The 18,049-nt window shown below is 31.8% G+C and overlaps 3 protein-coding genes across 3 annotated transcripts; 2 read left to right on the forward strand and 1 right to left on the reverse strand.

The window, feature by feature from the left end:
- The first annotated feature begins 1,859 nt into the window (after window positions 1-1,859).
- LOC140887168 (cytochrome P450 71AU50-like) lies at window positions 1,860-3,631 on the forward strand. Its single transcript, XM_073294244.1, has 2 exons — window positions 1,860-2,779; window positions 2,880-3,631. The coding sequence occupies exons 1-2, from the start codon at window positions 1,898-1,900 to the stop codon at window positions 3,492-3,494; spliced, it is 1,497 nt and encodes a 498-aa protein (XP_073150345.1). The 5' UTR covers window positions 1,860-1,897; the 3' UTR covers window positions 3,495-3,631.
- A 1,137-nt stretch (window positions 3,632-4,768) lies between these two features.
- Window positions 4,769-11,067, reverse strand: LOC140887841 (tubulin-folding cofactor B). The gene is made up of 9 exons (XM_073295351.1): window positions 10,994-11,067; window positions 10,485-10,624; window positions 8,890-9,041; window positions 8,070-8,188; window positions 7,086-7,144; window positions 6,964-7,005; window positions 5,837-5,970; window positions 5,396-5,465; window positions 4,769-5,079 (listed from the first exon to the last, which is right to left on the reverse strand). Exons 2-9 carry the CDS (start codon window positions 10,587-10,589, stop codon window positions 5,032-5,034), a joined length of 729 nt encoding a protein of 242 aa, XP_073151452.1. The 5' UTR covers window positions 10,590-10,624; window positions 10,994-11,067; the 3' UTR covers window positions 4,769-5,031.
- A 5,016-nt stretch (window positions 11,068-16,083) lies between these two features.
- Window positions 16,084-16,674, forward strand: LOC140890231 (F-box protein At2g27310-like). The gene has a single exon (XM_073297989.1). It carries the CDS (start codon window positions 16,084-16,086, stop codon window positions 16,672-16,674), a length of 591 nt encoding a protein of 196 aa, XP_073154090.1.
- The last annotated feature ends 1,375 nt before the right edge of the window (window positions 16,675-18,049 follow it).

An 18,049-nucleotide genomic window follows, 5' to 3' on the forward strand; every position in this document is an offset into this window, starting at 1 on the left:
TTTGACAAAAATAATATATTTTGGTGAGCAAGCCAATTTGCCTACCTCTTGTTTACAATATTTATTTATAGCACACATACATATACCAACTCCCCAACCTCTTGGGTACGTATTACTTTGAGAGTCTTCTACGCCCCTTATTTGAAGGTATACACGCAAATAATTCGTTCCATATAAAAGTATCTATCATGAATAAAATAATTATTGTTGCACTAAGCCACTCGTCGGTTTGGTTTCATCCACTCACTTGGATTTTTTTTTTTCATTTTTCTTGTGAAACTAGTAAATCAACCAAATAATTCTTATTCCTATTTGGAACCGATACTCTCTTAGATGACTCATATAATAAAAATAAAATTTATATTATAAACATTAAAATCTAAGTAAACATTAAAAAAAAGCAAGTTTTCTCATTTTGAAATTTTGTCTAGCTCGTTTTATTTTATTTTTCTCATTTGTTCTTGTTTAGATTTATTTTAATGAATGTATTTTAGTATTATTCAGTCTACAGAAGCTACGTGCCGGAGAACGTATGTGTCAAATAATAAATAAATTACGAATGGGTTTAGTGGTTTCTACTTTTCTAACCATAAAAATGACCCATGCCAAAAAAAAAAATTGTAAGTTATATATTTGGATGAAACGAAACACTAACAAATTACAAGGCTGATATGATAAAACAGATCAATTTACAAGATTAAAATTATCATTTTCCCACATGATCCATATCCTGCGATTATTTCATCTCAAGATATCATAAATTTTACAATGTTGAAAAGAAAGGGTTAATTGTTGATATGCATTCAACTATGGCGGGTACTTGTCTATTATATTATAAATTCTAATATTAATATCAGTTTTGGTCATTTCAGCCGGCCGAAATAAGACTATAAATAATATAGTCTCATTCAACCCCGGCGGCTGACTTATATTATTCTATTTAGGTAATCGACTTTGGTCAATTCAGCAGTACTCTAATGAAAGTTAAGGACACTGGACTGTGAACTTTATGGTGTCATATTATTTAGTTGCCAGCCATTTAAGAAATAATTCATATAATATTTGACTCCTAATATTTTATTTCGCATACGTAATTATTTCGTTTGAAGTTTGCAAAATACACTTAAACAAGCTTATGGTAGTAGTGCTATATGAAATTTACGAAACTCCGAGCACAAATATTCGTATGAGATAGTGTCATGGTTCATTTTTTTAATATAAAAATGTAAGATAAAATTAGGAGTATTATATGTTCTCTCTTCTGTTCTAAAAGCTTTAAATCGTTTAAATTTTCGGTTGAAAATTATTATTTATATTATATTATTTTTACATATGATAAATTACCGAACTTCTCTTACAGAGTATTTGTAAAATATTACGTATTTATAGAAATTAATAGGTTGTGAAGAAGTTAAAAAAATGAATGATCTTGGATTAATTCTTGATCTTAGATTTTAAATAAAATACCAAAATTACTCTTATTTGAGTGTTGGGAAAAGATAGAGATTGATGGTGTAAATTTGTATTAGACAAAAATATTGGAGATAAAAGTATCAAAAAATATTTCCAAATTTACTAAAACATTAAAATCACTTGTGAAGAATTAGAATCAGTCGGAGAAATTTTTGGATTTCCATTAATTTGAGTGGAAATAGGATGTGTACGAACACTTAAAAAAAATTAATTATTATCAAAATGAAAAGATGTGTTTTTATTGTTATTAGTTTCAACGCCGTTTAATATCCGGTAATGATATTTTTGAATATTTTTAGTGTGTGTATTAATTTAATAACATTAAATATATATATATATATATATATATATTATTGTTTTATATTCTATAAAACGGCATAGTCAAGGCCTCGAAAGAGCAAGGAAAACACGAAAACGAGGAGGTATGGCCTGGATTTGGACTGCCCTCACAGGGATCCTCTTCTTGTATGTCATTCAGGAGCTTCTCACCCAAATATTCAAGAAGAAGAAGAAACAGCCTCCATCTCCAAACGGCCTTCCAATTCTTGGCCATCTCCACTTGATAGGCAAGAATCCACACCAAGATTTAAACAGATTATCCCAAAAACATGGCCCCATCATGTACATCCGATTCGGCTCTGTTCCCACCTACGTTCTCTCATCCCCCGCCGGTGCTGAACTCATCCTCAAGACCCACGACGCCGTTTTCGCCAGCAGGCCTCCACACGAGGCTTCCAAGTACATTTGCCACGAGCAGAGGAACATAACATTCGGGCGCTACGGCCCTTACTGGAGAGACATGCGCAAGCTTTGCACTCTGGAGCTTCTGAGTGGCCACAAGATCAGCCAGTTCCAGGCCATGAGGAAGTCTGAGATCGGGCTTTTTGTTCTTTCACTCAAGGAATCTGCGGAAAAGCACGAGACCGTGGATGTCAGCAAGAGGGTCGCCGGCCTTTCGGCTGATATGGTTTGCCTGATGGTGTTTGGGAGAAAATACGAAGACAAGGATTTCGACGAGAATGGGTTCAAAGCTGTGGTGACAGAGACATTGGAGCTTGGTGCTGTTTTGAATCTTGGAGAGTATTTTCCGGTTCTTGGTTTGCTTGATGTGCAGGGATTGACTCGTCGGATGAAGCGTTTGGGAAAGATTTTCGATGTGTTCTTGGAGAAGATCATTGATGATCATGTTGAAAAGAAGCAGGAGAAGAAGCAAACTCTTGATTTTGTTGATACGATGATGGGTATCATGGCCTCTGGAAAGGCTGGATTCGAGTTCGATCGACGTCATGTGAAAGCTGTTCTTGTGGTATATATATTTTATTACATTAATCAACCATAATTTATGAATGGTATTTACTGCATATATGTATCGACCATTATGTAATATTGTTGTCTGAAATATTCAGGATATGATAGTAGCAGGAATGGATACCTCGGCAACTGTGATCGAATGGGCTATGTCGGAACTCATCAGGCATCCACAAGTCATGAAGAAGCTTCAGAAAGAACTGGAAACCGTCGTAGGATTGGACCATATGGTGGAGGAATCGCACCTCGAAAGCCTCGGGTACTTGGAGATGGTCGTAAAGGAAACGATGAGGATTCACCCTGTCGCTCCCCTGCTTCTCCCCCACGAGTCGATGGAGGATTGTGTCATCGACGGATACCACATACCCAAAAACTCTCGAGTAATTGTCAACACATATGCCATAGGGAGAGATCCCAAAGTTTGGCCAAATCCAGAGAAATTTTCCCCGGACAGGTTCTTGGACAACAATGTGGACATGAAGGGACGTGATTTCCGGCTGCTGCCATTCGGTTCCGGGAGAAGAGGGTGCCCGGGGATGCAGTTGGGGCTCATCGTGGTTCGTCTTGTGATTGCACAATTGGTGCATTGCTTTGATTGGGAGCTTCCCGATGGTATGTTGGCTAGTGATTTGGACATGGAGGATCACTTCGGCTCTGTCACTTGTAGAAACACGCATTTGTTAGCGAATCCAACTTATAGGCTGCAAAAATAAACGAAAACCAGAGTAGAATAAGGATCGGATTTATGCCATAGACTTGATCCATTGATAACAGCTCGATTCAAGAAAATTTGTGATTTGTAATACAGTTTGTATTTGAAGAATCTCAAAGAAATTTGTGTATCTTTTTATTTGTTTTTGCTCTTTATGATAGTGCATGGATAGTAATCATCTTTGAAATAAAGAGGCCTGAGCTGGTCTCTCTTTGCAACTTATAAAGTTCCACTGTAATTTTCTTTCAAAGGTTATGTTTTAATTTTATAATGTAACAGTATCATCTTATTAACATACACTCCATGTTATCTATAGCACCTTTGCAACTCTTGCTCATCGTTTTGCAGTTTCCTGCTTCATCTATAGGCAATCCTTGGTTTTGTTAATTGTTCCACAATAATTGAAGCAAGCACCAATTTTCCGGTTTCCGGTTCTCCGCGCCGGTTTTACTGGTTAAGTTGCTCTTACTGCCTACTTCCTTTTGCTTTTAACTCCTCTGACTCTCGTCTATTTGACTTAGGCTGCACTAAAATGTTCAAGCCGTCACATTACTGGTGGTCTAGTGCAGTAATGTGAAGGAGACTGCTTGTGAGTGAATAATTCGGCAACTGAGTCGTGACATTTGAGATGCTGTATATTTAGGTACCGTTTGATACACGATACTAGTCTATAATTTATTTTATCCAATTTTAAGTTTTTTTAGTCATATTATTTATCCATAAAATCATTAATAATTTATCTTACATCAATCAAATTATTGAATTTAAATTACTATATTACATCTTATAAATAATAGTATTTATATTTTATTTATTATTAAAAGAACAAAATTGTCATTTAATATTCTTACATAAAATTTAATCAATCAAATCAAATAAACTATAATTTATCAATCAAATATAATACTATATTAAGTATCATTTATTATTTATTTTTTATCACATGATATTATTTATCTATGTATTATTTATCATGATATTCAAACCAAACGATACCTCATGTCGACACAATCATCACAAAAGTTGTGCTTGTACATATAGTAATTAAAAGTGTGTTTCTTTTTGTAGGAATTAGTCATATATATCAGTCAAATAATATTATTAGATATGCATAACAAGGAGTTTTTTTTTACTTTTACAAACTAAGTTATTCATTTACAATAAACACAAATATCGTAGACAATGTTCATATAATAATAAACGGGATGAGTGAAATTGTATTTGTATCAATGGACTTGCAGACTAAGCTTGTGTTCGGCATAAAGTGTTTTTTCTTTTTTCTTTTTTCTTTTTTCTTTTCCAGAAATTGTATTTGTATCAATCACATAATTTTGTTTAGTGTATAACCGTATATATGCAAATTTAATAATGGCTATTAAATTTACCGCCCCTCGTTTTTTCTTTTTTTTTTTTTTGTGGCTTCGTCCCTGGGTATAATGCAACTATAAAAGGATCGAAGAAAAATAGTTTACAGTACCTTTCCTTCTGCATGAAATAGAAAAGCAAAAATATAGAAAGCCAATACGTTGCATTTTGACTTATATTTCCTCTTCCTCAAAAGGATCACGTTCTGGAAAGTCGCCAACCTGACATGAAAAAATTGAAAGAAAAGAACAGCACTGCAGTTACTTTGCCAACATCAAGTAATAAGGCATATTATTTTTCTAGAAAATATTTTAATGCAGATACAACATCTCCTCCCTTGACACAGGAAATTTGAGGTTTCAGTTATTTTTCCATAGAACAAGTAAGAAATTTTATAGTTTATAAGGCATGTACTAGTTGGTTCATATGTAATAGTTCCACTATCGTGCACAAAATTTTTTTTGTACATGTCCCACGCCTCTCATTGACATGGTAATAGCATCCGGGATTTGCAAGAATATAGATAGGTGCACAAACCTTCACTTTATCTGGTCTGATCATTCCGCCGCAAAGAGGAGGGCAATCAAAATAACGCTTTCCTTTCACCCTGCAAAAATTGTATGGAAGCTTGATTCAAGCTCTTCAAACATTTTACAATAGCCACCCAACATTCGTCGCCAACATTAACCAGATTTTAATTCATAATCTACATTTCAAGATAACAAGAATTGGAAATCCCCAGAGTTTAAAAGAAGAATATTGTTGGTCGCTCCATAAGATTTTGTTGATGGAATACATATTAATTGGGTGGAGATGATATCGACCTTGTATCAACCTTAGCCAGCACGGTTCCTGGTTTCGGTTATGATAAATAAAATACTTCCTCTTTCATGGCTATAGATCATTAAAAGAAATATTATTTTTCAAAAGTTTCACAGAACTTTTAGGGAAAACATCATGGAGCTGGGAGAAACGTACATGCCATCATGTTTTCCCAAAGGTTCATCGTACTGAACTCCAACCCAGAAACCAGGTGCGAGAGTCTCTGCACGGCCTACAAATTTGATAACCCCTCTTTTCTCTCCAGTTTCAACTTGACATCTATCTCCAACCTTAACATAAAATGAAAAGATAAAAATAATGAACCAAGTTCAATACTGAATGTGATATGATCTCAAGAAGCCAAACTAGATGATAAAACTGTAGGACTGGAAAGATTGCGTACTTAAGAAAATTACAAGCCTGCTCTCTTTCAATTGTCATCTAGATCTGAGCCGTTGAAATTTATATCTTAGAAGTTGAATGGATATTGGATCACAAACAAAAAAAAATTCACTCACCCCTCCGTATCAAACAGCCGAGCCATCAACGATTTGAAATGGAAATTTGTTTCCAACTAGGACAAGTGAATTATCACGATAAATAATTTTTTAGAACAATCAAGCAACAAGGATGTCCCCTATCAGGAGGCTGAAAGGATTTTCGGTCTCTATTTGGCAAGGAAGGCAGAATATTTTCTCGGTAATCTTGCTGAGTCATGTGTAAGACTAATATAATGATCGCCTGGCATTTAGAAAATACAGTAATTGACTTGGAATGCTAATGCTAACATAGCATGGAACACGTCATTAAACATATTTGTAACATCCAGAGGTGATATCCGCCATTTACAGTTACCCAGTGAAATCTTAAGTGCTACGATGTATCAAAACCACAAGTACAAAATTACTAATCCTCATATCGAATGTCAGTTATTTTTTAACGGCATCAAAAGGTCACAGAAAACACACAGGAGTAATGAAATGGCCCAGTCGTCATAAAACGGCCTTGTCATGAAGTTTGTTCCATGTAAGTCAAATGCATTTAAAAAATTTTGTGTTGGATTTGTCCCGTGACTCCCAACTCAAACATCAGAAAGAAAATAGAAGATAAAAAACATCAATATTCAAGTATGAGCAAGTGCATGGCATGTTCCAGAAATTGTTGTTTATTGAAAAAATCGAAAACAAATTAAATGATCAGAAGTCACAAAATCTATGGGGATCAGGACATATAGAGATTTTCAATTTGTCATTAGATAAGGTAATGAGTTTGATTTTTCAAACCTTTATATTTGCACAAAGGTCTTCCATGTAGCTGTCTGAAATCTGTTGGCAGGAAATAAGGAAAAGGTTAAAATATGAAATAACTCAGAGGCAAAATATAGTATATTGTATAGATTGTTTACTTTAGACTCATGACTGGGAAGTTGACGTCCCAATTGTTCTTTGAACTTTCTGTAAGTACCTGAGACATGTGATGATGCAATTACTCTAGGTCATGTAAACAAAACATTTAACAAACTGTAGGTAAGAATTGTAATTCAAATGTTGCATGATCATGTCAAATACTTAGGCAATGGGGAATGCATTTATATGGTCAATATATTATAGAGTTAGCCAAGAAACCTGATTACTCATATAATTAATTTTTCATATTACACTAAAGAATCCCCCAACTACTGTAATTGCTTTTCCATCAAGTTAATTGCACAACCAAAGGCTTACTTTAATCTCAGCTGACAATGTTATTCTACTGCTTGAAAAATAGTGAAAAGGAATATTTTTTTACAGATGTCACACCGAGAGCAACCAGGACAAAGGACACGCACTTTGCACAAATGACTCCCTATTGTTTATTTTGCATCCACCTCACTTTGCAACAGCTTTTAGACCCTAATTGTTCGAGAACTCTAATGTGTAGCCTTATAAACCTTTTCAAGTCCTCTCACAAACTGAAATATAACATGAATATAACAATCACTCCGATTTCAGAAATATGATGTTCTTGTTGCACCATAACATCGATCCACTAGAAATAAGATCAGAGAGGTTCCTTTTACATGTGTAAAGGAAGGGGTGACACAGCATTGCAATCCATTGATGGTGAGTTGAACTTATGGGCGGACAACAGTAGAGAAGCAATAAGTGAGATTAGAGAGATGATGGCGCAACTCATGAGAGTATTGGCGGGAGTGTCGTAAAGGGCAAGAAGGAAGAGAGTCCCGATAGAAATTCCAGAACAAAAGGATGGGAGGGGAGGATAACCACCTCGATGCCAAAGAACACGATATATGGGTTTCGGGCGAGGATATCATAATGTCAAATCAAATAGGCCTTGAAAATATCACGAGTTGCAAAATTTTTTATTTCTCCACAAGAAAATTCCATACCATTAAGTTTGTCATATGCTTCTTCGGAAATTTTGTATTTCTCCACAAGGGAAGTGTCATCCAGCCAACCTCCAGAGGTTATAGATGATGGATCCAGATCAATGACATGCAGCCGATAGCTGGCAAATATACCCATAAATTGTTAGATAGAATGATAGATAATGTCTACAGCACAAACCAAAAATCCAAAATTTATATCAAATTTCAATTTTTTTTGGATAGAATAGAACTACCCGTGCATCACTTACACAGGATGACAATATAAAAAATGGAAAGAAGAAACAAGTGAACGGATTTTCATGTTACAGATTCATTGCCTACACAATTGACAAATAAGCACAAACTTTTCATCAGTAGATATGCATGATGATTATTCCGTAAAAAAGTACATATACTTAATACAAACTTAACCACATGCAACAAATAATCGAAAACAACACGCACAGCAAAGGAATTTAAATTCCAAATTAAAAATTCAAAGAAATTGATAAATGGATTATTTGAACTCGACAAAAGGTGAAATATAGCCCCGGAAAAATAAACCAGTAAGTGAAGTCAAATATCAGGGTTTTCTGATTAGAGTGTATCGAAGTGGGTGGACTGGAGTAATTCGACTACACAATATCATGAGAAATCGGCCAATAAACCACAGTAGCCACACATACACACTCCCACCTGATCGTTGTTGATATAAATGATTGTTTGCAGAAAAATAATGCAATTAAGATCACGGAATAGGGCATCAGAAAGCAAAAGGATCACAAGATTACAATAACTCATAGAAGAAGGCAGAGTCCAAAACAACATGCAATAAACCAACCCATCTTGTGGGGAATAGAAACCAAGAGGTCTTGTGTTATCGCCTAGAATTGAGACTTTGTCTCCTGAATCATCATAAAGCTCAAGGCACATTGAATCAACAGTAGTACCACACTTTTTCCATAGCTTCTCTTTAACAGCTTCTACATTCATCTGACAACACATAAACATTATTATGCATCAAGAAAATAGAGGTAAGTTATTTATGTTACAGTCGCGGCCGATTACAGAAGCCGATGACACCAACGTTGTTTGACAAATAAAATTCAAAAACAGCAAGCCTCATAACACAAAATTGAACTAAACCAGTCCATTTCGTAAAATAAAAATAGTTCTTGTAAAGTTCTTTGCAATGATACTTAAAATGAATATAACATCGAAAATTCATATTGTTTAGATCAACAGACATGTGCGGGAAAGAACATAACATTAACAGAATTCTAAATGACATCAATGGCTATGATAAATTGATTTCACCATCCCCAAAATGCCATTATTTCGAAAATAATGGCTACTAATGATAATCATTACTCTGCACATAATGAATGTTATCATAACCCTTTGAATTCTAACTGAAATCAGGATTTATTTCTTGTTATTATGACTGACATGATGACTATTTCAAATTTCAAAATTTTGAAATATAGATGATGGTGTGGTTTCTGACACGATTCAGAAATTTTGTTCTTTGGGGTTCACATTCTGGCACTGACAAACACCAAATAGTACAATGCCAAATATCAAAGTCAAATATGAATCAATAACCGATAGAAGATTATGAGACTCAAATTAAGGTAGCATGAAAAGTTGCAGTGTTATTCATAGTTAACCTGGATGAGTCAACCTCAACCCACAGATAATGAGGTAGCAAAGAAGATCCCGTAGTTAAACAAAATTGAAATCATGGTGATCTAACTTTGGAAGGACTCTTGATTGAGTAGAAAAATGATATCATTCAACCACCCTACATGTGTGTCAGTGAAGTTTTGTCAAGCATAAAACATGTAACCAAACTAATATGAGACTCCATATAATGTAAAGAAGTCCACATATATTTGTACGGAACTAACACCGTAACATGTTGAGTCCTCGGTCCTAAATTTAGTTCAATGAATTGATATTTTAATCCACACCTATGTTGAGTTAGTTTGCTTAGTTTGTTTCTGCTTAGTCCAATAAATCCCTATTGTTCAGGGTGTTATTATTTGGTTGTCACAGTCTTTCCAACTTTGTAGGAGCTACTAATTTCTGTTGCTTATTTCTTGTTCAGTTTGTTATGTAAGCTATTTTATCTAGCTGATACATTCACAGTTGAGTCAATAAGAAATGTATTCCTCTCAATATTGCATCTGTATTCCCTTTCAATCTTTAATCTACGCCTGCATTCAGTATTCTCACACAGCTATACAATCGTCATTATCAATAAGTAAATTAGTAAAGAATAAAAACTCTATAAAATGTACTTCTAAGAGTTACAATTACAAGTAGGCTTCATAAAATTTATCTTTGCCAGAAGTTCAACCATAACAAAATAACAAGAAAACCCAAACCATCAAGCATGAGTAAGAGAAACTTAATCGGCAAAATGGAACGCACCTGCAGAGAGAAATGGATATCAGCAGAAAAACTCTTGATGTTGGAGTGGGTGACGCATAAAACAACAGAGTCATCCCCCGGAATCTGCAACAGGGAAGAATTCATGTCCTACAGCTCCCACTTTACAGTGCCAGCAAAATCTTCAATGAAATAAAAGGTAGACTCGAATTTGTGAGCAAAATAAATGGTCCAATGTGCGTTTTATCAAATCAAGGTAGAACAAAGGCCGTTGGCATATAAACAGTGCAGGGCACCAATTTGCATTTAACAGATAAATGTGTTCCAGAGTAAGGCGTGTTGAATACTTATCCCACAAGAAACAGTGCACAAAATCACTTGAATTTATCCCAGCTTCTCAAGATAGAACATTATGAAAAGGAAAACGAAAACTAGGGTCACACATTCACAGAACACGACATTACGATATTTCTCCAAACAGTGAACCAGAAATCGCATAAATTGAACTAGTGAAAAAGATGCAAACATATCAAATACAAACATGATCATACCTGGAGAATGGATGGTAGACGGTGGGAAGCAGGATTTTGAGGCTGATGACTTTGGCGTTTGGTGAAGATACATGGGCTATGCGAAGGTGAACAAAAATAAATATATATATATATATATAAAAATAAAAATAAAAAAATTGACCCGAAGGAACCCATTCCACGTAAGTGCTTCATGCGAAGGTTAAATAAATACACGAAAATTATACAAAAGTTACCAACTTTAAAAATTGAGACTGCTTTTTAATTTGGTGTATAAACTTTTTCAATCTCAAATTTTATACGTTAAAAATCCAGATTTCAATATTTTATTTTCGTAAAAACTTGAATTTAAACGAAATTGCTTAAAAGAATCGAAGATGAATTTGAGTATATAAATTTTAATTTAATTGAATTTAGATGAGATGACTATAATTTTGATGGTTGTCATTTGGGTGGGTTTACTTTAACCAACCAAAGTTTGATGTGCTTTCAAACAGAAAAATGACCTTTTAGTCATTATTGATGGTCAGCTTCTTTTTTGGACGATGAAAGCTTAGCTTCTATTCAGACATTTGTTGTAGAGTTGCTTATCATGTTTTTTTTTTTTTTTTTTGTATTTGTATTTGTATTTGTCATTTGATTATTAATATCAGAAGCATTTGATCACTTAGATCCGGAAACTTGACAATACACAGAGTTCAGAAATCTTTGGACAATAAAACTATATCGTCTTCATGCAGAAATGTACAAGATACCGAATTACGTTTGAGAACTTAGTTTTCTGTCAATTCTATTAGTTTTAATGTACTTGCATCCAGGGCTGGCGTACCAGACCAAAATATCGAATTTTCGACGTATCGTACCGAATTTTTTTCGATATACATATATTTTTTTGGTTTACCAAATTTTTTTCAGTATCTATACGGTATCAATATGGATTTTTTTCATACCAAAATTTCGGAATTTCGCTATCGATATCGGTATGATTTTTTTTCATACTAATATTTTTAGTACGGTATACCAAACCACCCTACCGAGTTGCATCCCATATTCTTGAATTTTCGACCTTTGAACATTTAATATGGCCTCTTGATAAGTAAATTATGGAAAATTCGGGACAATGTGCATATTTGATTATTCACAAAAACTTATGTGACACATACGGACTCAATACTAATAATCAGATGTTCAAGTCATCCTACCAATTGAACTAGCCCGTCGCATAGAGTTTGCTAAGTGCAGATTGACTAGCGTAGTTTGCAGGCTGTTGCGCTGATCCATGGTTTACCCACACAAAAAGGTAGCGAGTGTGGTTTTCCAGGTTATAAAAAAAATTATACAATGATATTTATAATAATTATATAATGAGATTTTGCATTCAATGCATCATGATTTTTTTTTTTTTTAGACAAATGCATCATGAGTTTGATAAATAATATTTTTGTATTAAATTCATTATGGTATAATCGTATAAGAATTGTTGTAAAATTCTATTATACCTATAGCATTACTCTTTTGTGTTACAGATTTATTATTTTGATCACTCATAAGAAATTATTAATACTTTTAATACAAAAAATATTATTTTTTAATTGTAAATATGTGATAAAGTTGATCCATCTCACAAATAAAGATCGGTAAGATCGTTTCATAAGAGAATTACTTTTGATTATTTTGGTTATATTGACTTAATTTTTTTTAAAATTTTGTGACATTTGTAAAATAAAATTAATATATCATTAAATTTATAATGTAGGTCAAGGAAATGTTTTAGTTTGCAATCTTTATTTTAGGGTTTATAAAAAATCAAATATTGGTTTCTTTGATTATTATTATTATTATTATTATTATTATTATTATTATTAAGAAAATTTGATATGCATTATTGTATTGCGGTAGAGTTCAACTTACTTATATTGGAAATTTGGAACCCTGGTTTATTTTATTTTATTTTCATTTTAATTTCTTACATATGATTTTTAATATATAAATTTATTTCATTTTAACATGTGCAGCTTTAATTTTTTCCTATAAGCCTGACAATTTTGATGAAACATAAACTTTTTTACTTGTTAGAGAACCACTAGAATGACATTATATTTTTATTTTTTATTTTTTATTTTTTGACGTGGGAACTCGCAGGCGCTACATTTCGGTGCGCTTTGGTTAAACTTTCGAACTATAGCCTGCAAACTACGCTAGTTAGGTAAACCACACTGGACTATAACAACATTATTGTTGAAATTTGAAGCTCCGATGATTTTAATATTATCGTTGTATATAACAAAATTCTTCCAAAATACCAAATTATTTTTCCCAAAATGTAAGAGTTTTCCGATACAGAATATCAAATCTTTCAATATGTCCGATCTCAATCATATATTAAATGGCTTCTTGAAGTGTTTTTGAAATAATTTGATATTTATAAGATACCTTTGTGTGTGTATGTGTGTGTGTTTTTTTATAAAAAAAATATTTCAAAATAAACACACACATGCACCAACAAACATTGATACATATACAAGAAACAAGATACTCACAGAGGATTACTTTATTTATTTTAAAACCTCATGGTTTTAACACAAAAACTTGGGCTAATAGCATTCAAACTCCTTGTGAAATTCTTATATAACGCAAAACCCCCTATAAAAAATTAATTAGATATTAAGTCCTTTAATTTTCAAAAAATAAGCTAAAAACCCCTTGCATCAAAAGTTGTAGCAACACATGCACTTTGCCATGTTTTCTTTACTTTTAATTAGGGGTGTTATCGAGCCGAGTCGAGCTCGAGTAGCACACTACTCGAACTCGATCGAGTAGTAAAATATGAGCTCGAGCTCGAGCTCGGTTGTAGTTAGAGTACTCGAGCTCGAGCTTTTATATTATATATATATATATATAAATTAAAAATATATTAATAAATAAATAAATATAATATTATATTATATATATTATAAAATAAATAAATATATAAATATAATAAATATAATAAAATTAATTAAATATTATAAATAAATATATAAATATTATAAATAAATTAATATATAAATATAATATTATATTATATATATTATATTTATATTTATATATATTTATATTATTTTTTAATATATATATATATATGTGACTTATCGAGTAGCTCGCGAGCTACTCGATCACATAGTTTCAAAGCTCGAACTCGATTGTATGCTCGGTCAAATCGAATTTGAGTCGAGCTTTGACCGAGCTACTCGCGAGTTGCTTATGAGTAGTTCGGCTCGTTTACACCCCTACTTTTAATTAACCCAAATGACTGAAATACCCTCAAAATTTTGTAATATTTGTTGATGGATTTTAATATCAAGTATCAACCCAAAGAACATAATATTTCAACAAATGCAATTGGTCATAATTTTCTTTTAATAAAATGGGAAAAGACCACTGGTTGAAATATTATACAAAATAGGGATACGAAATAAAATTAAATCAAGCAAAGTAAAATCGATTTATTAATATTAAAATACATTGTGAAGTTGATAAAATAAATTAAAATTTGTATACTATTTTTTTTTACACAAATGATAACAACAATATATGATCGATTCTGAAAAACTAAAATGAGAGATATAGAAAATAAATTAAAGTTCTTTTTTTTTTTTACTTTGTTAAAAATTTTAATACAATATAAGGGATAAAAATCAAATTAAGCCAAGTTAAACAGATTTATCAACATAAAAAAATTTCAGTTTCAAAAATATGTTACTTTATTAGTTGCACGTGGGAGATGCGTGATATAATAGTTCTAGTAAAAAGATTAATAATTACCATAAATAAATATAAAATATTTGAAATGGAATTTGGAATTGAATTTGAATTTGGATTTGGAATTTGATTTGGATTTTAAAATCCATGGAATTAAAATCTCATTTTGTGTTTGGCAAAAAGTTAAAATATATTTTGGAATTTGATAGTATAAATTTTGGATAAATGATATTTTATAAAAAATTATAAAAAAAACTTAAAATTTATAAGTAAAGTATATGAATTTATTATTAAAAATAATTTTATTGCTTTATAAACTCAAATCCCATGAAATCCGGTGAAATCTGATCAATTTTGTCAAGATTTCACTTAACTAATTGAAATCCCATGAAATCCCACCAAATACCAATCCCGTTTTAAAATCTCAAGTTTCCAAACACTAAACCGGTATTTTCAATTCCAAATCCCGTCCAATTTCCGTGATCCAAACACAGTGTAAAGATATGGTGATTATTGAATTTTTTTAAAGCTCCAAACGCACATAGTCTTTTACTTTATGTAATTTATTATTGGGGGAAATTAATTTTGTATTATTGTATAATATATTGTTAAATCATCATACGATGTTATGGATAAAATGTGGATGGGCCAGATCCACCGACATTTTTTATTTTTTATTTTTTTTACCCGAGGAGATTATGTCAGACGCAATGTATGTTTTTTTAAAAAAAAAAAAATTATTTGTGATTATTTTGGTATAATTTAACTATACTGAATATGTAATTTGTTGAGATAATTTATAAATTTATTATTTACTACGGATCGTAGCACACGCGATGCATGCGTTAAAAAAAAAAGAATGAAGTATTTGTGATTATTTTGGTATCATTCATTTTTTAACTACATTAAATATATAATATGTTGAGATAATTTTTAGAATTTTTCAATCTGTTAAGATAATAACTGAATATTTGAACTTTTGACGTGGATACATCATACATATGTTTGCAATCCAAGGATAATTGTAAGATAACATAAAATTATATCTTTAATTAACGTTATCTATGCAATATTTAAATTTGGTATATAAACTCTTATGAGACGGTGTCAATGGTCATTTTTATGAGACGAATCTATTATATTACTTATTATTATAAATATGGTTAGGATTGACTCATCTCATGAGAATGAGTGTTACTCTGTATAATTTGAACTTATATATTCGAGTCCGACTATAATTCATCGAACCCTTTCCCTGTATTAGATTCATTCACGTACACCAAAACTTGGCAAACATGTTCCGATCAATCAAATTGTTTTTTCGAAGAATATCAAAAACCACCTCCCATCAATACGAACGAATCCCTTCAATGGAGGATGATGAAGAATGGCCTTCCACGGCCGACCCCCGCGTCCTCGCCGCCATCTCCTCCCACCGTTGGTTCTACTCCGACTCCGACCGACTTCCGAGGCTAACCTGCTGCTTATCAGACACGAAGAAATTAATATTCGCGGTCTATATCTACTACGACGATCGGGTGATATTCTCCAAAGTCCTGGAAATGGAAACCGTATCAGATCCGTTTCTCAGCCGTCCTTTGAAACTGAGCTTTTTGGGCAGCGGGGAGACGGTACCGATTACGCCGTTGAAATACGACACCGATGACTGCACGTCCCTTGCGAAACAACACTTGAGAGTAAGCTGGATTGTCGACCCGTCCACCAAACGGGCCGTGAACATTGCGAGTCACAAGGCGGTTAACTATGATCTGTCGCAGTGCTCCGATCGTGTAGATCTAAGTTACGCGACTGTGGCAGCGGCAGCGACTGGGAAACTGGTCGAATTCTCTGTATTGATCACCTGTGACCGGAAAGGACGGGAAATAATAGTGAAACACGTGAAAATGGAGATTATGGACGAATTTCAGTTTAAAGATCCCAGCGGGAGGAGAGTATGGTGATTCTACAGGCCGCCATGGAAGCTGGGAGCAGACGCAGAATCGATACCAAAATGGAGAAACGTAATTATAAAAAAGTTAATCGATAAGAGTTACGTTGGTGATTCTATCCTCCTAGAATTTATTTTTATTTAGTGTTAAAATGTCCAAATTAGACTGATTTCATACTTGCATAGATATATATATATAGATATTGGTGTTTATTTTCTTGTGCATAGATAATAAAAGTATTGTGTTAATATGATTTCTTCCTCTTTTTTTTGGGACATATAGCTGATTTGATATCACTTACATTATAGAAATTTAATGGATGTGATCGATAATAATTTTTTTTTCTCTAGATCAACTGACAAGATCCCCGCAAAATATAAACAAGATTTTTCGCTATATTGACATATCTATTATTTTTATTATAAATATATGAGTTTCAATTGTGAATTTTTAAATTTGCCATTATTTATCATACATAATATTAATTAAATATTTTTGTCATTTTCAATGTATTTTTTGAGTTTTCCTTTCATTTTTTAGATTAGTCTAGAGTAATTAATTTTTTTATTAATTGTTAACATTTAATTCATTCCAATATATTTTTTGGTTTTCCCTTTCATTTACTAGATTAATCTAGAGTAATTAATTTTTTTTATTAATTGTTAACATTTAATTCATGTCTTAAATTAACAAAAAGTTATTAATTAATTAATAATTAATTAATTAATTAATAATTAATAATTAATAATTAATAAAATAATAAATATATGAATTCCAATTGTGAATTTTCTAATTTGCCCTTCTTTATCTTACATAATATTAATTAAATATTTTTGTCATTTTCAATGTATTTTTTGGTTTTTCCATTCATTTTCTAGATTAGTCTACAATAATTAATTTTTTTTATTAATTGTTAACATTTAATTCATGTCTTCAATTAAAAAAAGTTATTAATTAAAATTTATCTTAAATATTGTGTCTATTTAATTATTCAAAGTAAATTAATTGTTAAATTTAATTCATTTCCTAAACTAAAAAAATTATTATATTAATTGAAATATTTCTTAATTTATTTGTTATAATATATATCTATAAAAGTGACACTTTAGTTATTATCACTTTTCATTTCATACTTAATACTTATGAAATATTTTAAATTTAGTTATTAATATATATTTTTTAAAATTTTAGAGTCTACAAATATAATCAACAACATCAATATTTTCCTTTACAAGTTAAAAAATATACTCATTTCTAGATTAGCTCCAATTGTCAATTTTATAATTTGCCCTTCTTATTTTACATACTATTAATTTAAAAAATAGATGTAGTTTAAATAAGTGAAACATAGAGAGTATGATTATAATTAAGTTTTAAGTTGATATTT

Source organism: Henckelia pumila, chromosome 3 (genome assembly GCF_033568475.1).
Source record: "Henckelia pumila isolate YLH828 chromosome 3, ASM3356847v2, whole genome shotgun sequence".
Lineage (NCBI taxonomy): Eukaryota > Viridiplantae > Streptophyta > Magnoliopsida > Lamiales > Gesneriaceae > Henckelia > Henckelia pumila.

Coding starts and splice junctions, on each gene's coding strand:
- LOC140887168 (XM_073294244.1), top strand. CDS start 1,898: ATGGCCTGGATTTGGACTGCCCTCACAGGGATCCTCTTCTTGTATGTC. Junction 2,780..2,879: donor ATGTGAAAGCTGTTCTTGTG/GTATATATATTT, acceptor TGAAATATTCAG/GATATGATAGTAGCAGGAAT.
- LOC140887841 (XM_073295351.1), bottom strand. CDS start 10,589: ATGAATTCTTCCCTGTTGCAGATTCCGGGGGATGACTCTGTTGTTTTA. Junction 7,145..8,069: donor AGCATATGACAAACTTAATG/GTATGGAATTTT, acceptor CACATGTCTCAG/GTACTTACAGAAAGTTCAAA. Junction 5,080..5,395: donor TCAGACCAGATAAAGTGAAG/GTTTGTGCACCT, acceptor TTTTCATGTCAG/GTTGGCGACTTTCCAGAACG.
- LOC140890231 (XM_073297989.1), top strand. CDS start 16,084: ATGGAGGATGATGAAGAATGGCCTTCCACGGCCGACCCCCGCGTCCTC.